This window comes from Phyllobates terribilis, unplaced genomic scaffold (assembly GCF_046119375.1).
Source record: "Phyllobates terribilis strain yellow unplaced genomic scaffold, ASM4611937v1 Scaffold_1__5_contigs__length_1240528914, whole genome shotgun sequence".
Lineage (NCBI taxonomy): Eukaryota > Metazoa > Chordata > Amphibia > Anura > Dendrobatidae > Phyllobates > Phyllobates terribilis.
In genome coordinates, this window is record NW_027362761.1 from 120,597,678 (window position 1) to 120,621,376 (window position 23,699).

The following is a 23,699-nucleotide window of genomic DNA, read 5'->3' on the forward strand; positions in this document are numbered from 1 at the left end:
ACTGCACGGTCCTGTATACTCTCCTGCACACACTCCCCTGTACTGCACGGTCCTGTATACTCTCCTGCACACGCTCCCCTGTACGGCACGGTCCTGTATACTCTCCTGCACACGCTCTCCTGTACTGCACGGTCCTGTATACTCTCCTGTACTGTACGGTCCTGTATACTCTCCTGTACGGCACGGTCCTGTATACTCTCCTGCACACGCTCTCCTGTACTGCACGGTCCTGTATACTCTCCTGTACTGCACGGTCTTGTATACACTCCTGCACACACTCTCCTGTACTGCACGGTCCTGTATACTCTCCTGTACTGCACGGTCCTGTATACTCTCCTGTACTGCACGGTGCTGTATACTCTCCTGCACACACTCTCCTGTACTGCACAGTCCTGTATACTCTCCTGTACTGCACGGTGCTGTATACTCTCCTGCACACACTCTCCTGTACTGCACGGTCCTGTATATTCTCCTGCACACGCTCTCCTGTACGGCACGGTCCTGTATACTCTCCTGCACACGCTCCCCTGTACTGCACGGTCCTGTATACACTCCTGCACACGCTCCCCTGTACGGCACGGTCCTGTATACTCTCCTGTACTGCACGGTCCTGTATACTCTCCTGTACGGCACGGTCCTGTATACTCTCCTGTACGGCACGGTCCTGTATACTCTCCTGCACACGCTCTCCTGTACTGCACGGTCCTGTATACTCTCCTGTACTGCACGGTCCTGTATACACTCCTGCACACACTCTCCTGTACTGCACGGTCCTGTATACTCTCCTGCACACACTCTCCTGTACTGCACGGTCCTGTATACTCTCCTGTACTGCACGGTGCTGTATACTCTCCTGCACACACTCTCCTGTACTGCACGGTGCTGTATACTCTCCTGCACACGCTCCCCTGTACTGCACGGTCCTGTATACTCTCCTGTACTGCACGGTGCTGTATACTCTCCTGCACACGCTCCCCTGTACTGCACGGTCCTGTACACTCTCCTGTACGGCACGGTCCTGTATACTCTCCTGCACGGTCCTGTATACTCTCCTATACTGCACGGTCCTGTATACTCTCCTGCACGGTCCTGTATACTCTCCTGTACTGCACGGTCCTGTATACTCTCCTGTACTGCACGGTCCTGTATACTCTCCTGTACTGCACGGTCCTGTATACTCTCCTGTACTGCACACACTCTCCTGTACTGCACGGTCCTGTATACTCTCCTGTACTGCACGGTCCTGTATACTCTCCTGTACTGCACGGTCCTGTATACTCTCCTGCACACACTCTCCTGTACTGCACGGTCCTGTATACTCTCCTGTACTGCACGGTGCTGTATACTCTCCTGCACACACTCTCCTGTACTGCACGGTCCTGTATACTCTCCTGTACTGCACGGTGCTGTATACTCTCCTGCACACGCTCCCCTGTACTGCACGGTCCTGTATACTCTCCTGTACTGCACGGTGCTGTATACTCTCCTGCACACGCTCCCCTGTACTGCACGGTCCTGTATACTCTCCTGCACACGCTCTCCTGTACTGCACGGTCCTGTATACACTCCTGCACACACTATCCTGTACTGCACGGTCCTGTATACTCTCCTGTACTGCACGGTCCTGTATACTCTCCTGTACTGCACTGTCCCGTATACTCTCCTGCACACACTCTCCTGTACTGCACGGTCCTGTATACTCTCCTGCACACACTCCCCTGTACTGCACGATCCTGTATACTCTCCTGCACACACTCCCCTGTACTGCACGGTCCTGTATACTCTCCTGCACACGCTCTCCTGTACTGCACGGTCCTGTATACACTCCTGCACACACTATCCTGTACTGCACGGTCCTGTATACTCTCCTGTACTGCACGGTCCTGTATACTCTCCTGTACTGCACGGTCCTGTATACTCTCCTGTACTGCACGGTCCCGTATACTCTCCTGCACACACTCTCCTGTACTGCACGGTCCTGTATACTCTCCTGCACACACTCTCCTGTACTGCACGGTCCTGTATACTCTCCTGCACACACTCCCCTGTACTGCACGATCCTGTATACTCTCCTGCACACGCTCTCCTGTACTGCACGGTCCTGTATACACTCCTGCACACACTATCCTGTACTGCACGGTCCTGTATACTCTCCTGTACTGCACGGTCCTGTATACTCTCCTGTACTGCACGGTCCCGTATACTCTCCTGCACACACTCTCCTGTACTGCACGGTCCTGTATACTCTCCTGCACACACTCTCCTGTACTGCACGATCCTGTATACTCTCCTGTACTGCACGGTCCCGTATACTCTCCTGCACACGCTCCCCTGTACTGCACGGTCCTGTATACTCTCCTGCACACACTCTCCTGTACTGCACGGTCCTGTATACTCTCCTGTACTGCACGGTGCTGTATACTCTCCTGCACACACTCTCCTGTACTGCACGGTCCTGTATACTCTCCTGTACTGCACGGTGCTGTATACTCTCCTGCACACGCTCCCCTGTACTGCACGGTCCTGTATACTCTCCTGTACTGCACGGTGCTGTATACTCTCCTGCACACGCTCCCCTGTACTGCACGGTCCTGTATACTCTCCTGCACACGCTCTCCTGTACTGCACGGTCCTGTATACACTCCTGCACGGTCCTGTATACTCTCCTGTACTGCACGGTCCTGTATACTCTCCTGTACTGCACGGTCCCGTATACTCTCCTGCACACACTCTCCTGTACTGCACGGTCCTGTATACTCTCCTGCACACACTCTCCTGTACTGCACGGTCCTGTATACTCTCCTGCACACACTCCCCTGTACTGCACGGTCCTGTATACTCTCCTGCACACACTCCCCTGTACTGCACGGTCCTGTATACACTCCTGCACACGCTCTCCTGTACTGCACGGTCCTGTATACTCTCCTGCACACGCTCTCCTGTACGGCACGGTCCTGTATACTCTCCTGCACACACTCTCCTGTACTGCACGGTCCTGTATACTCTCCTGTACTGCACGGTGCTGTATACTCTCCTGCACACACTCTCCTGTACTGCACGGTCCTGTATACTCTCCTGTACTGCACGGTGCTGTATACTCTCCTGCACACGCTCCCCTGTACTGCACGGTCCTGTACACTCTCCTGTACTGCACGGTCCCGTATACTCTCCTGTACTGCACGGTCCCGTATACTCTACTGTACTGCACGGTCCTGTACACTCTCCTGTACTGCACGGTCCTGTACACTCTCCTGTACTGCACGGTCCTGTACACTCTCCTGTACTGCACGGTCCTGTACACTCTCCTGTACTGCACGGTCCTGTACACTCTCCTGTACTGCACGGTCCCGTATACTCTCCTGTACTGCACGGTCCTGTATACTCTCCTGTACTGCACGGTGCTGTATACTCTCCTGCACACACTCTCCTGTACTGCACGGTCCTGTATACTCTCCTGTACTGCACGGTGCTGTATACTCTCCTGCACACGCTCCCCTGTACTGCACGGTCCTGTACACTCTCCTGTACTGCACGGTCCCGTATACTCTCCTGTACTGCACGGTCCTGTATACTCTCCTGCACACACTCTCCTGTAGTGCACGGTCCTGTATACTCTCCTGTACTGCACGGTGCTGTATACTCTCCTGCACACGCTCCCCTGTACTGCACGGTCCTGTACACTCTCCTGTACTGCACGGTCCTGTATACTCTCCTGCACACACTCTCCTGTACTGCACGGTCCTGTATACTCTCCTGCACACGCTCTCCTGTACTGCACGGTGCTGTATACTCTCCTGTACTGCACGGTGCTGTATACTCTCCTGCACACGCTCCCCTGTACTGCACGGTCCTGTATACTCTCCTGCACACACTCTCCTGTACTGCACGGTCCTGTATACACTCCTGCACACGCTCTCTTGTACTGCACGGTCCTGTATACACTCCTGCACACACTCTCCTGTACTGCACGGTCCTGTATACTCTCCTGCACACGCTCTCCTGTACTGCACGGTCCCGTATACTCTCCTGCACACGCTCTCCTGTACTGCACGGTCCTGTATACACTCCTGCACACGCTCCCCTGTACTGCACGGTCCTGTATACTCTCCTGCACACGCTCCCCTGTACTGCACGGTCCTGTATACTCTCCTGCACACACTCTCCTGTACTGCACGGTCCTGTATACTCTCCTGCACACGCTCTCCTGTACTGCACGGTGCTGTATACTCTCCTGCACACACTCTCCTGTACTGCACGGTCCTGTATACTCCCCTGTACTGCACGGTCCTGTATACTCTCCTGCACACGCTCTCCTGTACTGCACGGTGCTGTATACTCTCCTGTACTGCACGGTGCTGTATACTCTCCTGCACACGCTCCCCTGTACTGCACGGTCCTGTATACTCTCCTGCACACACTCTCCTGTACTGCACGGTCCTGTATACACTCCTGCACACGCTCTCTTGTACTGCACGGTCCTGTATACACTCCTGCACACACTCTCCTGTACTGCACGGTCCTGTATACTCTCCTGCACACGCTCTCCTGTACTGCACGGTCCCGTATACTCTCCTGCACACGCTCTCCTGTACTGCACGGTCCTGTATACACTCCTGCACACGCTCCCCTGTACTGCACGGTCCCGTATACTCTCCTGCACACGCTCCCCTGTACTGCACGGTCCTGTATACTCTCCTGCACACGCTCCCCTGTACTGCACGATCCTGTATACTCTCCTGCACACGCTCCCCTGTACTGCACGGTCCTGTATATTCTCCTGCACACACTCCCCTGTACTGCACGGTCCTGTATATTCTCCTGCACACGCTCCCCTGTACTGCACGGTCCTGTATATTCTCCTGCACAGGGGCGGACACAGACTGTAGTGGGCCCCTGTGCAAGAAATTTTTGGGGGCCCCCCCTGCGCTTCATAAGGCAACAAAGTTATGTAAACATAACCCCCCCATGTGCAGCTCACCCCCCCGTGTGCATCTCTCACCCCCCCCATGTGCATCTCTCACCCCCCCCATGTGCATCTCTCATCCCCCCCATGTGCATCTCTCATCCCCCCCATGTGCATCTCTCATCTCCCCCCCCCATGTGCATCTCTCATCTCCCCCCCCCATGTGCATCTCTCATCCCCCCCATATGTGCATCTCTCATCCCCCCCACTCCTAGTTAATTAATTGTATTTAAGAAAAATAAAACTTGTTATACTTACCCCCATGCGATCCCTGCAGAATCTTGGCGCTCGTCCACGTCGCTGCCACCAGGCTCTCCTGACGTTCGGCCATGTGACGGTGCCACATAAATAGCCAACAGCTTTTGTTTTGGCCAAAAGATTTTTAAAGCCGCCACCACGATAAGGTAGACTCTTCTGGCCGGGCCCTACTCTAACCTATTAAAATTTTCTTAAAATATCCAATACTCTTTTTAGAAATATTTTTATTTAGGTTTTCTTTAAGGGAATGTGTCATATAAATTTTTTTTTAAAATGACCAATAATACCACATACAGGGAATACCGCCACACCATGACCAGACCACATATTACCACAACATAGTGACCGAATAATACCACACAGAAGGGAGAAAAACTGCGACACCATGACCAGACCACATATTACCACCACATTACTAATATTACCACCACATTACTAATATTACCATAAGTGTCATTATACACGGGAGCTCTATACATGGTATGTATAATGTAAGTGTCCAGGTAATCTAGTGATCACCAGTGACATTACACACAGGAGCTCTGTATATAGTGTCAGTGTACAGGTAATACAGTGATCACCAGTGACATTATACACAGGAGCTCTGTATATAGTGTACAGGTAATACAGGGATCACCAGTGACATTATACACAGGAGCTCTGTATATAGTGTACAGGTAATACAGGGATCACCAGTGACATTATACACAGGAGCTCTGTATATATTGTCAGTGTACAGGTAATACAGTGATCACCAGTGACATTATACACAGGAGCTCTGTATATATTGTCAGTGTACAGGTAATACAGTGATCACCAGTGACATTATACACAGGAGCTCTGTATATAGTGTACAGGTAATACAGTGATCACCAGTGACATTATACACAGGAGCCCGGTACATAGTATATAGTGTAAGTGTACATGTAATGCACTGACTCACTGGTGACGTCTCTAGGTGAAGTCCTTCAGCTACGCTTTTCTCCTTCATCCAGCACAGACCGCCATCACGTCTTCCAGCCAGGACTCGTCTCTGCATAAAATAACACAGTTATCTAGAGCACATTCCCCAACTTCTACATTACGCAGCTGAATACAAACGTGCATCCACCATCAATATATGGTTAGTTATTATGCAACCTACCATTCCAAATATAAATTGTAATCCACCACGGTGCCCCCATTAACTGTAAATAGGCACTTAATATATAATTTAATTAGAACCTCTACTCTATACTTCCTGTTCCCCGCATTCATTATTTACATGCACCCCCTGCCCCAATTCATTATATCATGTCCGTGCTCTCCCCACCCCATCGTCATTTATCATTTACTCTCCCCCACCCCACATTCATTATGTGCAGCTCATTATCCCCCTACTCCTAATTCCCCCATGTGCAGCTCATTTTCTCCCAATTCCCCCATGAGCAGCTCTCACCACCCCCCATGTGCCCCTCTCTCATCCCCCTCCCCCCCATGTGCCCCTCTCTCATCCCCCTCCCCCCCATGTGCCCCTCTCTCATCCCCCCCATGGGCATCTCTCATCCCCCTCCCCCACATGTGCATCTCTTATCCCCCTCCCCCATGTGCATCTCTTATCCCCCTCCCCCCATGTGCATCTCTTATCCCCCTCCCCCCATGTGCATCTCTTATCCCCCTCCCCCCATGTGCATCTCTTATCCCCCTCCCCCCATGTGCATCTCTTATCCCCCTCCCCCCATGTGCATCTCTTATCTCCCCCCCCCCCATGTGCATCTCTTATCTCCCCCCCCATGTGCATCTCTTATCTCCCCCCCATGTGCATCTCTTATCTCCCCCCCATGTGCATCTCTTATCTCCCCCCCCCATGTGCATCTCTTATCTCCCCCCCATGTGCATCTCTTATCTCCCCCCCCCATGTGCATCTCTTATCTCCCCCCCCCATGTGCATCTCTTATCTCCCCCCCCCCATGTGCATCTCTTATCTCCCCCCCCCATGTGCATCTCTTATCTCCCCCCCCATGTGCATCTCTTATCTCCCCCCCCCCATGTGCATCTCTTATCTCCCCCCCCCCATGTGCATCTCTTATCTCCCCCCCCCATGTGCATCTCTTATCTCCCCCCCCCATGTGCATCTCTTATCTCCCCCCCCCATGTGCATCTCTTATCTCCCCCCCCATGTGCATCTCTTATCTCCCCCCCCATGTGCATCTCTTATCTCCCCCCCATGTGCATCTCTTATCCCCCTCCCCCATGTGCATCTCTTATCCCCCTCCCCCATGTGCATCTCTTATCCCCCTCCCCCATGTGCATCTCTTATCCCCCCCACCCCATGTGCATCTCTTATCCCCCCCACCCCATGTGCATCTTTTATCATCCCCCTCCCCCCACATGTGCACCTCTCTCATCCCCCCCCCCACATGTGCACCTCTCTCATCCCCCCCCCCACATGTGCACCTCTCTCATCCCCCCCACCCCATGTGCATCTTTTATCATCTCCCCCCACCCCATGTGCATCTCTTATCTCACTCACACACACACACCCCTCCCATTTCCCCCACTCCTAGTAAATTGTATTTTGAAAAAAACAAAACTTGTTATACTTACCCCCATGCGATCCCTGCAGAATCCTGGCGCTCGTCCAAATCGTTGACACTAGGTTCTCCTGACTTCCGGCCATGTGACGGCGCCGTCACATGACCGGAAATCAGGGGAATCATGAAGGCGCTGCCGCAGGAGCGCAGCGCAGCGCTGAGATGTCCCGGACCCGGCGCTTGGCATGGGGCTGGGGGCCCCATGAGGAGAGAGACTCACAAGAGGGGGCCCCCAACGGGGCTCCAAGGGGGCCCCTACCGGCTGGGCCCCACACTGGAGTCAGGGCAGACATGCCCTGATGGCGGCCCTGCCCCCGTTCAATGAACCGGCTGCACGGGCGGTAGTTCTGCTCCTGCACACGCTCCCGTACACGGCCCAGTCCTCTGACAATGCTTCTTCTGCTCTCTGTCCGTACAGTTCTGTAGCAGCAGCCCCTGGCCCCGCTCTGATGGTGACGTCATCAGAGGTCCTCTCTCCACTAGCCTTGCAGGTAGCACATGCTCACAGCGTGTGAGTGTAGCCCCGCCCCTCAACGTGGACTTCGCTATGGCTGCAGGACATTGTGTGAAGGTTGGTCCTTCCTTGTACACCAGGGCCCGGCCAAGGCTCAGCACTGCCCGGTCTCCCCGTTCTCCCCGTCCTGTGGGTGGAGACCGCTGTCACTGTACCGGGGCTGGCAGCGCTCTGTGGGTGACCAGCACACAGGATGTCAGACCGAGCCGTTCACCCTCTTATAAAGCGGCTGCAGAGCGGACAGCAAAGAAATGGGGAAGGGCTGTTCTATCTGCTACAGAGGTGTAGTGATATTAAGCTGGTATTCCTGCTACTCCTGTGGGGTAGATATAGGGGGTGGTCCTGCTAGTACAGTGGGGTAGATATAGGGGGTGGTCCTGCTAGTACAGTGGGGTAGATATTGGGGGGTGGCCCTGCTAGTACAGTGGGGTAGATATTGGGGGGTGGCCCTGCTAGTACAGTGGGGTAGATATAGGGGGTAGTCCTGCTAGTACAGTGGGGTAGATATTGGGGGGTGGCCCTGCTAGTACAGTGGGGTAGATATTGGGGGGTGGTCCTGCTAGTACAGTGGGGTAGATATAGGGGGTGGTCCTGCTAGTACAGTGGGGTAGATATAGGGGGTGGTCCTGCTAGTACAGTGGGGTAGATATAGGGGGTGGTCCTGCTAGTACAGTGGGGTAGATATAGGGGGTGGTCCTGCTAGTACAGTGGGGTAGTTATAGGGGGTGGTCCTGCTAGTACAGTGGGGTAGATATTGGGGGGTGGTCCTGCTAGTACAGTGGGTTAGATATTGGGGGGTGGCCCTGCTAGTACAGTGGGGTAGATATAGGGGGTGGTCCTGCTAGTACAGTGGGGTAGATATAGGGGGTGGTCCTGCTAGTACAGTGGGGTAGATATAGCTGGTGGTCCTGCTACTACAGTGGGGTAGATATAGCTGGTGGTCCTGCTACTACAGTGGGGTAGATATAGGGGGTGGTCCTGATACTACTGTGGGGTAGATATAGGGGGTGGTCCTGATACTACTGTGGGGTAGATATAGCTGGTGGTCCTGCTACTACAGTGGGGTAGATATAGGGGGTGGTCCTGATACTACTGTGGGGTAGATATAGGGGGTGGTCCTGATACTACTGTGGGGTAGATATAGGGGGTGGTCCTGATACTACTGTGGGGTAGATGTAGGGGGGTGGTCCTGATACTACAGTGGGGTGGATGTAGGGGGCTGGGCCTGATACTACAGTGGGGTGGATGTAGGGGGCTGGGCCTGATACTACAGTGGGGTGGATGTAGGGGGCTGGGCCTGATACTACAGTGGGGTGGATGTAGGGGGCTGGGCCTGATACTACAGTGGGGTGGATGTAGGGGGCTGGGCCTGCTAGTACAGTGGGGTGGATGTAGGGGGCTGGGCCTGCTAGTACAGTGGGGTGGATGTAGGGGGCTGGGCCTGCTAGTACAGTGGGGTGGATGTAGGGGGCTGGGCCTGCTAGTACAGTGGGGTGGATGTAGGGGGCTGGGCCTGCTAGTACAGTGGGGTGGATGTTGGGGGCTGGGCCTGCTAGTACAGTGGGGTGGATGTAGGGGGCTGGGCCTGCTAGTACAGTGGGGTGGATGTAGGGGGCTGGGCCTGCTAGTACAGTGGGGTGGATGTAGGGGGCTGGGCCTGCTAGTACAGTGGGGTGGATGTTGGGGGCTGGGCCTGCTAGTACAGTGGGGTGGATGTTGGGGGCTGGGCCTGCTAGTACAGTGGGTAGATGTTGGGGGGGGTGGGCCTGCTAGTACAGTGGGGTGGATGTAGGGGGCTGGGCCTGCTAGTACAGTGGGGTGGATGTTGGGGGGTGGGCCTGCTAGTACAGTGGGGTGGATGTTGGGGGGCTGGGCCTGCTAGTACAGTGGGGTGGATGTTGGGGGGCTGGGCCTGCTAGTACAGTGGGGTGGATGTAGGGGGCTGGGCCTGCTAGTACAGTGGGGTGGATGTAGGGGGCTGGGCCTGCTAGTACAGTGGGGTGGATGTAGGGGGCTGGGCCTGCTAGTACAGTGGGGTGGATGTAGGGGGCTGGGCCTGCTAGTACAGTGGGGTGGATGTAGGGGGCTGGGCCTGCTAGTACAGTGGGGTGGATGTAGGGGGCTGGGCCTGCTAGTACAGTGGGGTGGATGTAGGGGGCTGGGCCTGCTAGTACAGTGGGGTGGATGTAGGGGGCTGGGCCTGCTAGTACAGTGGGGTGGATGTTGGGGGCTGGGCCTGCTAGTACAGTGGGGTGGATGTTGGGGGGTGGGCCTGCTAGTACAGTGGGGTGGATGTTGGGGGGTGGGCCTGCTAGTACAGTGGGGTGGATGTTGGCGGGGATGGGCCTGCTAGTACAGTGGGGTAGATGTAGGGGGCTGGGCCTGCTAGTACAGTGGGGTAGATGTTGGGGGGGTGGGCCTGCTAGTACAGTGGTAGCCATTAATAAGACGCTCCAGCCACTGCAGTGGGATAGATCTATTAGGCCGGAGTCACACCAGCGTATGGCATGGGATGCGATATGCTAATGACACTTGGCTCCTGCTCAGCTGCGAGTGTGAGCCGAGTGTCAGTGCTCCGTGCTCAGATTCTCTCGCATGAGAAGATCGGAGCACAGCTGTGGAGGAGACTTAGAAAGTAATTTCCATGGAGGCCATCTCCATGGCCTGACTCACTGTATATTGGACTGCACTGGGGTGACTTCCGAGTGCAGTCAGATGTTTCACACACACCCATAGACTTGTATGGGTGCGAGTGAAACGAGTCTCGCTGCCAATCATAGCATGGTGTGATTGTTCTATCATGTCAATTCAGCATGAGAAAATAATAATGGCTGATCTGTGCTGCCCCATAGTATAACACTGAGCCGAGAGCTGTGAGATGTTTTATCACATAGCACTCGGCCGTGCTATACGGTAGTGTGACTCCGGCCTTACGGATGTGTTCCGGTCACTTCAGGGTATTAGCTCCCGGCTGCCCATACACTACACGTTGGACCGGTCCGTATAGAACATTTTATTATATTGTTGCAGAATAATCCGCTGTGTGGGGATCGTGCAGGATAGTGGAGGCGGCTGTCAGACACCTCCGGACCCCATATATAGATGACTTATTGCCACCTCTGATTGCTGTACGCACAGCGCTGAACAGGTGGCAGAGATTTTGGGGTTGCGTCGCCTTGTTCTGCGACCTGTTCCTCTTATATTTTTCTGGCGAGCTGTGTCAGGACTTGTTTTTTGCGTAGCGAGCTGACTCTTTATTGGTCCCGTTTTGCTGTACATACGATGTTTTGATTTGAGGTGTGGTGCTAAAATAAAAAAACAACTGAAACTGTTGGCAATTTGATCCTCTCTCCTATTTCCAGCGTTTACCATCCAGGATAACTAACTTTATATCCGGATAGATCAGACTTCCAGATGCACTGATGTCACATGTTTGTTTCTCTTACTTTGTTTTACAATCTGGAAAAGGAGGTGATTCAAACATTTTTTTATTATTTTTTATTTTTACTTTTCTTATAAAAAATGTTTTAGATCACTTAGGGGTCGCTGCTTTTACAGTCAGTTGCCGCCTGTGTAGTACAGCCAGCATTGCTAGGTACAGTGTTGGCTCTGCACCCACACCCGACATAAGACATACTATTACATCCAGCATCGGGAAGGGATTAAAGGTTTATTCCAGCCACTAAAACGGGGTAGGTATATTAAGGCCTCATTCAGACATCTGTTCTTCATGTACGTGTTCTATCCATGATATTCACAGATGGACTTTAATGGGTGCATGGTCTATGGGGCTGTTCACATGTCCATGCTTTTTGGACAGTGTGTCCGTTATTAATCAGTCAATGATCGAAATTGCCCATACAAGTCTATGGGTCCATGAAAATCACGGATGGCATCAGTGAACATTCTGTGCGCTCCTTGTGGTTATCATTGTAATGAATAGGAGAAGCTGTACAATCCATTTATTTTTCCATATGTGAGTACTCACGGATATCTGAATGGCACCTACTGGGGTATTCCTGCCACTACAATGGGGCGGATTAATTTAAGGGGTATTCCTGCCACTATGGATCTATTTAATGTAAAAAAAAAAACTAAGAACTTTTCTAATATACTTAAATAAAAAGAAAAAATCCCTACCCTTCTTTCTCTACTTTGTCCTATCTGTGTTTTTTTGTTTTTTATTTATTGTGCTTCCGATTGTGTTTCCCTCCCAGTATGTACTGGGGATTCTCAAATGAGATGTCGTTTGGGAGCTTGAGCTGCAGTCAGTGCCGCGACTGCTGTCCCCAGCCTGATACAGATCGTCATCAGGGACGAGCCTTTCAGGAGCTGGGCTATTCTCTGCCATACTGAGCATGTACCGGTGTCAGTTCAGTATGCTGCCAGTGCCGCTGTGCTACTTTCATTCTGCACTGACAGTGCACTCCCTCGTCTGCTGGCTATAGAGTGCTCTTTTGCCAGCTCAGCAATTCTTTTTAGAGCTGGTGAGGGAGTGCACTGAAAGTAACAGTGGCGAGCAGAGACAGAATACTGAACTGACAACCGGCACATACGCAGTATAGCCAACAATCCATTTCATTGTTGCACCCCGCCCTGAAACGCATCATCATCAGAACAACCCTTTCAGGAGCTGGGCTATTGCTCCGCTCCAGAAAGGGTTGTTCCATTGACTATCTGTTTCAGGTTGGGGACAGTAGCCCAAGCGGCAGACCCCTGATGTCTCGTTTGAGAATCCTCACTGCATGTTGGGAGACTCTAACGGGAATCCATCTGAAGTAAAAAAAAAAAAAAAAAACATTGGAAGGGGAGGGATTTTTTGAATTGAAGTACTGTACATTAGAATGCTTTGTTTTTTACATTAAATCATCATATTCAGTTAGGTTTTGGATAACCCCTTTAAAGGGAGTATTTCTGCCACTACAGTGGGGTAGATATATTAAAGGGTATTACAGCTACTATAGTGGGGAAAATATATAAAGGAGTAATTCTTTAGATTTAAAGGGCTACTCTGAGGAGCTAGAATTTTTTTTTACTGTCCCTGCTCTCATAAACTATAAAGATGAGATGCCCAGTGCAGTTTTGTTATCTTTAGAACACTTGTAATTCAGTGTGACAGGAGCTGCTCCCCCCCCATCTCCCGTCTGGGACATTACATCACACAGCAGTGTGCAGCTCTCCCACTCTGAGTTACAGCCAGTCCAAGAAGTGGGAACGTGACCTGCCCCCCCCCCCCAGTACCCCTGCAGTGAAGGAGATATTATCAGGGGGCTGGCTGCTACTAGAAGCTGGGATGTAGGCTACGCTCCCTCATCGCATACTCCAGACAGCGATACATTATCATGGGGCTGGTATGACAGGAGCTGCTCCTCACTGCTCACCCCTCCATCTTGGACATTACAGCAGTGTGCAGCTCCCCGCTGTTATCAGCCAGTCTCCTGATAATAGCTTTTTCTGCAGAGAATAACCATGCCTCCTATTCTCAAGCTGGCTGTTACATACAGTGGGGAGCTTCACACTGCTGTGTGACATAATGTCCCCGACAGTGATAAGCAGTGAGGAGCAACTGCTGTCACACAGAATTACAAGTGTTATAAAAACAATAGAACTGCACTGGACAGTACAAATTTTTTTTTTATCTCCCCGGAGTACTCCTTTAAATGCTGTAGCATTCTGACCTTAGAAATCTATTTTTTTTTCACCTAGAAATCATTCCGTATCATAGGTTGCAAAAAAGAAACCATCAAGGAATCAGGAAGCACAACGGTGACACCTCATACATAAATCTGTACTAATACTGTGCACCACAATATGGTGCACATAAATAATACATTCGGTGTATTTTATGACTATTTTTCTCTTAAAGCACCACTCCAGTGTTTCTTTTATTCTACTACTGGAGTGGTGCTTTAAATGTAAGTCCCCTGCACCTTGTCTGATACTCACCTGCCGCCGCCTTCATCCATTTTCAGTGTCGCTCTCCGGCGTAAAGCGACCTTCCGGGCAGCTCTAATGTTTCATGGAGCTGTGTGCGGAGGTCACTTTACAATACAAGTCTATGAGAGCCCCGTTCTGGCCTCGTTCTGCCTCTCATAGACTTGTATTGAGAGCGTGAGACGTAGCTTCTGATTTCCGGCTGTCAGAAGCTGCGCTGACAAGATGGCGAGGGGGGACAAGAGCTGTGCTGAAAAAACTGAAGACGCCGGAGGGTGAGTATATGACCAGGGGCAGTGGGCTTAGATTTAAAGCGCCACTCCAGCACTGAAAATAAAAACCCACTGGAGTGGTGCTTTAAGGTTTCATGCCCACGTTGTGAAAATGCAGTGTGACTTTCCCTTGCGAATTGGCTTGTGGAAAATCTGTGTTTTACAGTTCATGTAATTTTCAAGTTTTTTTTTAATAATGGGAAAGTGCTTGTAAAAACAAGCAACTGTGCAATTTCCATCTTATTAAAAATCCTTCAGATCAGAGGGATATTACATTTTATAGGGCTATGCCTTGCCCATGCTACTGGTCACCCTGCTGTCCTAGTCTGGCCAGATATCTAGGCTAGGAGGACGCGGCACAAGCAAGCTCCAAGCTGGATCCAGTAAGCTTCAGTCCCCATTCTAATGGTCTGAGCGGTCAGTCTTCGGGAGCACACTGCCCACAGGAGGTAGAGGAGCAGTGTGCTCCTGAAGATGCAAGCACCCTTTTAAGAAATCTCCTGCACAGGGTGTGAAAAATGCCTGCATTTGATATTGACAGGAGCTGCTTGTCCGTTCATACTGCTGATGTGAGTGTGAATTTTACCCTTTTCAATTCTAAGTGTGAAATGTGCAGTTCCCCCATGCCATCTTCACAATGATAGCTGCAGTAATATGTTGGCCCATAGTAGATATGTTCCATGAGCATGTAACCTCATAAATTTCAGACCCATTGAAGTGAGCATAAAATGTGTGTAAAAGCCACCATCATTTGGTGCAGGCCATGTTTTGGCACAACCTGTGATAGTATTGGCTGCTGTAGGCATGGATATGCCAGTGAGGGTGCCATCCATTCTGGCTATAGAATATCTGGACGGCGGATTTTGGTTTTGCTTTTAGTCATTTTATTGATTGATTTATGTAAAAGTCTTGAATTACTAACCTATTACTTCTTCAATAGGTGGGAATTATTGGTGGATCTGGACTGGACGACCCTGACATTTTGGAAGGAAGAACCGAGAAGTATGTTGAAACGCCGTTTGGCAAAGTATGTTCATTCACTAATATTTAGCACTCGATTTACAATAACACATTGATGGAAAAATGGTCTGTGGTTTTAGGGTCAGATTTCCCAAATTTCATAATAGGTCTTTATAGGACGGGAGCTGTATTTATATGGTGCACCCCAGTGTTGGCAGCAGATAGATGGCATGTTATTGTGTAACCAAGTTGTGACCAAGGCCTTCAAGTCCTAAATATTCACCGATTTAGATGACTCCTTCGAAACGTGAATATTATTTTTTATTCAGATTTTATCTTGTGGAAGATATGTTGTAGTGTCATTTTCAGCTGAGTAGGGCCTGCAGAAGAGAGAACCCTATTCAGATGAATGGAACTTATTTTCAGCGGCAAAGATACTTTTCCTAGGATGAGAATATATTTTTATAGGGGAAATGTTACAATGTTGCAGGATTTCCCAGCTTGGGGCCACGTGATCACGGTTAGTGCACTGCCACAATACAGAATTTTCATGTTTACCTTGCCCTTTTGCAAAAACCCAAATGTTTAGTGTTTTAATAGTTTTGTGTTAGAGGGGTTTTCCGGGACATTGATATTGATGACCTATTGTTAGGATAATGTAAAGTCAAAAAGGTCCTGGCACTTAGGCTGTGTGCCCACGATGCGTTTTTTAAGCGTTTCCGCAGCGGCAATTCCGCTGCAGAAACGCTTAAACGCTTGGTAGAAGGCCTGCCATGTCCCCCAATGATAATCAGCTGCTGTGCACATGCTGCGGAAATTTCCGCTGCGGATTATCATTGGGGAAAAAACGCAGCACTACCAATTATTTTGCGGAAGCACTGCGTTTTCGCCGCCATTGACTTGGAACGCATGTAATCTGCATCACTGGATCTGTACATGCGCATTCCATGCGTTCAATGGTACCTGGGTTTGAAGAAGAGGAGACTCTCCTCCGGACCCGGGTACCATAGAACCTGTAAAAAAATAAATAATAAAATAAACATTATATTTACCTTCTGATGGCTCGTGGTCTCCTTGTCTTCGCTTGCCGGCAGATCGCGGTGGATTGAAGGACCTGCGCTGACGTCATTTAGTCATGTGACGGCAGGTCCTTCAGTGTAGTGTACAGGGAGCTGCCGGCAAGCCAGGACTTAGCGAATAAAGACTGCGGGGGCCATCAGAAGGTAAGTATATATTTATTTTTTACCATTCTTTCGGTCACGCTATATAAATCCATGCCGTTTGCATGGATTTATATAGTGTGACCAAGTTATCAAGCACTTTCCAAGTGATGCTAAAATCGCTTGGAAAGCGCTTGACAACCTGCATGCGGAAATGCATGTGAAGAATGCGTCACTTCCGCTTGTCCCTGGCAGGAAAAACGCATGTACAATCCGCATGTACAATCCGCATGCGTTTTTTCTGCCAGGGAGATGCAGAAACGCTCAGGAAAAATCCGGAGCATTTCTGCATCGTGGGCACATAGCCTTACATAGGTTTTGTTAAATGGACATGCCGGGACTTTTTCGACTTTACATAGTCTATCTTTCCACGTGCACCATTGCCACAATGGCCGATAGTTTTTGTATTTCTCTATTGTAGCACAGGGCATCAGTATCAGATGATTGGGGGTCAGACACACCACTTCTCCAGTGATCAGGTCCTGCGGCAGCTGGATATACCTGATGACCTGCAGATCAGCTCCCGATGAAGTGAATGGCAGCCATGGGAATGGCCAGCACACAGCACTGTATTCACCATGTACAGCCAACTGCTGCAGGACCCACTAACAGCTGGGGAAGTTCAGTGTCTGACCACCCCTGAGTCCTGGCAATCCCCTTTTAAGAGTAAAACCTTGCCATTTACAGCAATCTCTTAGACATTTTTGGGTTTACATTATGTGGGATAACCCTTAGGAGCTTCTCTAAACTAAGTATGCAAATATCCAAAGTCTGACCGTCACTTCCAAAACAGAAAACGGGTGTGCACAGGTGCTTACTAAGAGTAACCATCTCCATGTATAACCAAACTATATGTTTGCATACTATAGTGCTACAGAGTGCTACTTTATTTGTTGCTTCTCTAAACTATAATATCTTTTTCTTCTTATTTAGCCATCAGATGCCTTGGTTCTTGGAAAAATTAAAAATGTGGACTGCGTGCTTCTTGCAAGGTAAGCATAAGAATAATATAAAGACAATTTCTGAAACTTTGCAATCTACTTTTTGTTGTGATTCCTCACTGTTTTTAAGATCTCTGCTTGCTATTTGCTGTTTATGCATGTCATGGCGCCCCTTAAGTTATTAAGGTCTTCTGGCTTTTCATCGGTGAGGAGCAGTAGTCTGGTAACAGAGTGTGATGTAAACGGATATTGGGGCTTGAGAGATTGGCAGTCTCTTTTCCTTTCAGACGATAGGAACATTCATTGTGTAAATTAGGTTATTTTTCAGACTATAAGGTGTACTTCTTAACAAGAAAAAATGTTTTTAAAAAGTATGTGCATCTTCATGTGATAGAGGAGAAAGCTGACATGGCGTCCTCTCCGATCGCTGAGAACCGCTCTCTCTTCCTGTCTGATACTGATAATTCTGATTGGTGCAGGACAGGAGAGAAAGCTGCCAGGACCTGCGTGGACGCTGCACATCCGGAGTAGCTGAGGAACCTTCAGTCAGAACTTGAAACCATGGTCCTCTCTAGTCTGTGCGCTGTTCTGATGTTGTTGGTTTTTGCAACATACTCATCACATAAAAATGTCAGCCTTACTTACTAACACCAGGTCCCAATACCTATGCTGTAAAGGATGCAGCAGACCACCATGATAAATGAATTACCGATGAACAACCTCTCACACCTACCATTCATGGAGGGGGTGGCTGCCCATCATTATAAATGCACATCGATGAGGCTTGTATAGGACGCTAATCACACAGATACGTGTGATGCGCAATGTCTGGCTTCCAGCCTATTGGTGACTCCTACTATTAGATTAGATGGACTTCCCAGCACTATATAAGTGCACCCCACAAGGACAGACACCCCAATTTACCCAGCCAACAATAAAGGGACTGGCTGCATCTTGCATAAAAATAAAAACGTACAATAAAAGATGTATGAAATGTTGTCTTGTAGTTGAGCTGTGTATGTTTTGATGTTGTAGTTGATCTGTGCTGTGTCTTTTGATGTTGCTCAGGTGTGTGTGCTGTGTGTTTGTTTTGATGTAGTTGACCGGTGTGTAGCAGAGTTGTGTGTACTGTGCATGCAGCATTGTTTGTGTGTGCTGCGGAGTGTACATAATGTGTGTGTGCTGCGGAGTGTACATAATGTGTGTGTGCTGCGGAGTGTACATAATGTGTGTGTGCTGCGGAGTGTACATAATGTGTGTGTGCTGCGGAGTGTACATAATGTGTGTGTGCTGCGGAGTGTACATAATGTGTGTGTGTGCTGCGGAGTGTACATAATGTGTGTGTGCTGCGGAGTGTACATAATGTGTGTGTGCTGCGGAGTGTACATAATGTGTGTGTGCTGCGGAGTGTACATAATGTGTGTGTGCTGCGGAGTGTACATAATGTGTGTGTGTGCTGCGGAGTGTACATAATGTGTGTGCGCTGCGGAGTGTACATAATGTGTGTGTGTGCTGCGGAGTGTACATAATGTGTGTGTGTACTGTGCATACAGCATTGTTTGTGTGTGCTGCACAGTGTACATAATGTGTGTGTGCTGTGCATGCAGCATTGTTTGTGTGTGCTGCACAGTGTACATAATGTGTGTGTACTGTGCATGCAGCATTGTTTGTGTGTGCTGCACAGTGTAAATAATGTGTGTGTACTGTGCATGCAGCATTGTTTGTGTGTGCTGCACAGTGTACATAATGTGTGTGTGCTGCGGAGTGTACATAATGTGTGTGTGCTGCGGAGTGTACATAATGTGTGTGTGCTGCGGAGTGTACATAATGTGTGTGCGCTGCGGAGTGTACATAATGTGTGTGCGCTGCGGAGTGTTCATAATGTGTGTGCGCTGCGGAGTGTACATAATGTGTGTGTGCTGCGGAGTGTACATAATGTGTGTGTGTGTGCTGCGGAGTGTACATAATGTGTGTGTGTGTGCTGCGGAGTGTACATAATGTGTGTGTGTGTGCTGCGGAGTGTACATAATGTGTGTGTGTGTGCTGCGGAGTGTACATAATGTGTGTGTGTGCTGCGGAGTGTACATAATGTGTGTGTGCTGCGGAGTGTACATAATGTGTGTGTGCTGCGGCGTGTACATACTGTGTGTGTACTGTGCATACAGCATTGTTTGTGTGTGCTGCACAGTGTACATAATGTGTGTGTGCTGTGCATGCAGCATTGTTTGTGTGTGTTGCACAGTGTACATAATGTGTGTGTACTGTGCATGCAGCATTGTTTGTGTGTGCTGCACATTGTACATAATGTGTGTGTACTGTGCATACAGCATTGTTTGTGTGTGCTGCACAGTGTAAATAATGTGTGTGTACTGTGCATGCAGCATTGTTTGTGTGTGCTGCACAGTGTACATAATGTGTGTGCGCTGCGGAGTGTACATAATGTGTGTGCGCTGCGGAGTGTACATAATGTGTGTGCGCTGCGGAGTGTACATAATGTGTGTGCGCTGCGGAGTGTACATAATGTGTGTGCGCTGCGGAGTGTACATAATGTGTGTGCGCTGCGGAGTGTACATAATGTGTGTGTGCTGCGGAGTGTACATAATGTGTGTGTGCTGCGGAGTGTACATAATGTGTGTGTACTGTGCATACAGCATTGTTTGTGTGTGCTGCGGAGTGTACATAATGTGTGTGCGCTGCGGAGTGTACATAATGTGTGTGCGCTGCGGAGTGTACATAATGTGTGTGCGCTGCGGAGTGTACATAATGTGTGTGCGCTGCGGAGTGTACATAATGTGTGTGCGCTGCGGAGTGTACATAATGTGTGTGCGCTGCGGAGTGTACATAATGTGTGTGTGCTGCGGAGTGTACATAATGTGTGTGTGCTGCGGAGTGTACATAATGTGTGTGTGCTGCGGAGTGTACATAATGTGTGTGTGCTGCGGAGTGTACATAATGTGTGTGTGTGTGCGCTGCGGAGTGTACATAATGTGTGTTTACTGTGCATACAGCATTGTTTGTGTGTGCTGCACAGTGTACATAATGTGTGTGTACTGTGCATGCAGCATTGTTTGTGTGTGCTGCGGAGTGTACATAATGTGTGTGTGCTGCGGAGTGTACATAATGTGTGTGTGCTGTGCATGCAGCATTGTTTGTGTGTGCTGCACAGTGTACATAATGTGTGTGTGCTGCACAGTGTACATAATGTGTGTGTGCTGCACAGTGTACATAATGTGTGTGTGCTGCACAGTGTACATAATGTGTGTGTGCTCCACAGTGTACATAATGTGTGTGTGCTCCACAGTGTACATAATGTGTGTGTGCTCCACAGTGTACATAATGTGTGTGTGCTGCACAGTGTACATAATGTGTGTGTGCTGCACAGTGTACATAGTGTGTGTGTGCTGCACAGTGTACATAGTGTGTGTGTGCTGCACAGTGTACATAGTGTGTGTGTGCTGCACAGTGTACATAATGTGTGTGTGCTGCACAGTGTACATAATGTGTGTGTGCTGCACAGTGTACATAATGTGTGTGTGCTGCACAGTGTACATAATGTGTGTGTGCTGCACAGTGTACATAATGTGTGTGTGCTGCACAGTGTACATAGTGTGTGTGTGCTGCACAGTGTACATAGTGTGTGTGTGCTGCACAGTGTACATAGTGTGTGTGTGTGCTGCACAGTGTACATAGTGTGATTGTGCTGCACAGTGTACATAGTGTGTGTGTGCTGCACAGTGTACATAGTGTGTGTGTGCTGCACAGTGTACATAGTGTGTGTGTGCTGCACAGTGTACATAGTGTGTGTGTGCGCTGCGGAGTGTACATAATGTGTGTGTGTGTGCTGCGGAGTGTACATAATGTGTGTGTGTGCTGCGGAGTGTACATAATGTGTGTGTGTGTGCGCGCTGCGGAGTGTACATAATGTGTGTGTGTGTGTGCTGCGGAGTGTACATAATGTGTGTGTGTGTGTGCTGCGGAGTGTACATAATGTGTGTGTGTGTGCGCTGCGGAGTGTACATAATGTGTGTGTGTGTGTGCGCTGCGGAGTGTACATTGTGTGTGTGTGTGCGCTGCGGAGTGTACATAATGTGTGTGTGTGTGTGCGCTGCGGAGTGTACATAATGTGTGTGTGTGTGTGCGCTGCGGAGTGTACATAATGTGTGTGTGTGTGCGCTGCGGAGTGTACATAATGTGTGTGTACTGTGCATACAGCATTGTTTGTGTGTGCTGCACAGTGTACATAATGTGTGTGTGCTGTGCATACAGCATTGTTTGTGTGTGCTGCGGAGTGTACATAATGTGTGTGTACTGTGCATACAGCATTGTTTGTGTGTGCTGCACAGTGTACATAATGTGTGTGTGCTGTGCATACAGCATTGTTTGTGTGTGCTGCGGAGTGTACATAATGTGTGTGTACTGTGCATACAGCATTGTTTGTGTGTGCTGCACAGTGTACATAATGTGTGTGCTGTGCAGCTATGTGTATGATTTCCAGAGAAGCACTAACAGTAGATCTGTTACCTTCATACTCTACCCTAGTGCAGTAACATTAGTGATAATGACCCCTATGTTCTACTGTCTGAAGCTGGGGTGCGTCTTATAATAAAATGCGTCCTATAGTCTGAAAAATCTGGTATATTAGAAGGTCGCATAATGTCATTATACAAGGACTAAAAGGAATGTATAGTCAGAAAATGACCTGTAGTTTAACCCCTTCCTGCTCCTCTAGGCACTTCAGTTGTGACATGGAGGACCATTTCTGCAGTTTTATATACAGAGGCGATGGATAAAATGTTACTTGATGTAAGCTGCCCACAATATCTGTACATTGTATAGGCCAACTAGAAGGGTGAGAAACCTGCTTGTAGGGCTGAATTCTGCCATCCACATTTCACAGCCCCTATACATACCCAAACCGACCATGCAAAAGTGTTGTAAGGGTCTCCGTGGTCATTGTGAAATTGGCAGGATTTTACGGTTTAAAATAATATAATTTAGCAATAAATACTTTAAAGAGAAGGTTCTGCTATTTTTTTATAATTATTGATTATATAATCAATTATTTTAATACAAAATTAAATGCACTACTTGAACCTTTTTTTTTTTTATTTCATAATTTTTTTTCTGCAGACACAGGGGGCTGCCATTTGCATTTGCGAGTGTGTAAGTCTCTGAGCGCTTCGCTTACACACCTTAAATATGACACCCTTGTACATAGGAGACTTCAGTCTCTCTGATCACATCTCCTGCATTGTGGCTGCTTCCAGCTGTGACCTGAGCATACCCTAGCGCTATCATATTCCACAGCGCTTTACATACAGTTAGGTCCATATATATTTGGACAGAGACAACATTTTTCTAATTTTGGTTCTAGACATTACCACAATGAATTTTAAACAAAACAATTCAGATGAAGTTGAAGTTCAGACTTTCAGCTTTCATTTGAGGGTATCCACATTACAATTGGATGAAGAGTTTAGGAGTTTCAGCTCCTTAACATGTGCCACCCTGTTTTTAAAGGGACCAAAAGTAATTGGACAATTGACTCCAAGGCTATTTCATGGACAGGTGTGGGCAATCCCTTAGTTATGTCATTCTCAATTAAGCAGATAAAAGGCCTGGAGTTGATTTGAGGTGTGGTGCTTGCATTTGGAAGGTTTTGCTGTGAAGTAAACATGCGGTCAAAGGAGCTCTCCATGCAGGTGAAACAAGCCATCCTTAACTGAAAAAACCCATCCGAGAAATTGCTACAATATTAGGAGTGGCAAAATCTACAGTTTGGTACATCCTGAGAAAGAAAGAAAGCACTGGTGAACTCATCAATGCAAAAAGACCTGGGCGCCCACGGAAGACAACAGTGGTGGATGATCGCAGAATAATCTCCATGGTGAAGAGAAACCCCTTCACAACAGCCAACCAAGTGAAAAACACTCTCCAGGAGGTAGGCTTATCGATATCCAAATCTACCATAAAGAGAAGACTGCATGAAAGTAAATACAGAGGGTTCACTGCACGGTGCAAGCCACTCATAAGCATCAAGAATAAAAAGGCTAGACTGGATTTT

At 49.1% G+C, this 23,699-nt stretch overlaps 1 protein-coding gene and 1 long non-coding RNA gene across 5 annotated transcripts in view; one reads left to right on the forward strand and one right to left on the reverse strand.

Moving 5' to 3' along the window:
* LOC141224803 (uncharacterized) overlaps positions 1 to 8,100 on the reverse strand; it is a 154,908-nt gene extending 146,808 nt beyond the window's left edge. For all 3 annotated transcript variants that reach the window (XR_012292288.1, XR_012292237.1, XR_012292186.1), the window contains exons 1-2: positions 7,808 to 8,100; positions 6,165 to 6,254 (exon numbers count right to left, since the gene is read on the reverse strand). This is a non-coding gene — a long non-coding RNA (uncharacterized lncRNA). The remainder of the gene's footprint in view (positions 1 to 6,164; positions 6,255 to 7,807) is intronic.
* A 59-nt stretch (positions 8,101 to 8,159) lies between these two features.
* Positions 8,160 to 23,699, forward strand: part of MTAP (methylthioadenosine phosphorylase) — a 56,699-nt gene continuing 41,159 nt past the window's right edge. The window contains exons 1-3 of one of the 2 annotated variants that reach the window (XM_073666963.1): positions 8,160 to 8,365; positions 15,455 to 15,541; positions 17,628 to 17,686. In XM_073666963.1, coding sequence (XP_073523064.1) covers positions 8,342 to 8,365; positions 15,455 to 15,541; positions 17,628 to 17,686 — 170 coding nt within the window. In that variant the 5' untranslated portion in view covers positions 8,160 to 8,341. The other variant, XM_073666953.1, reaches the window with a different exon arrangement.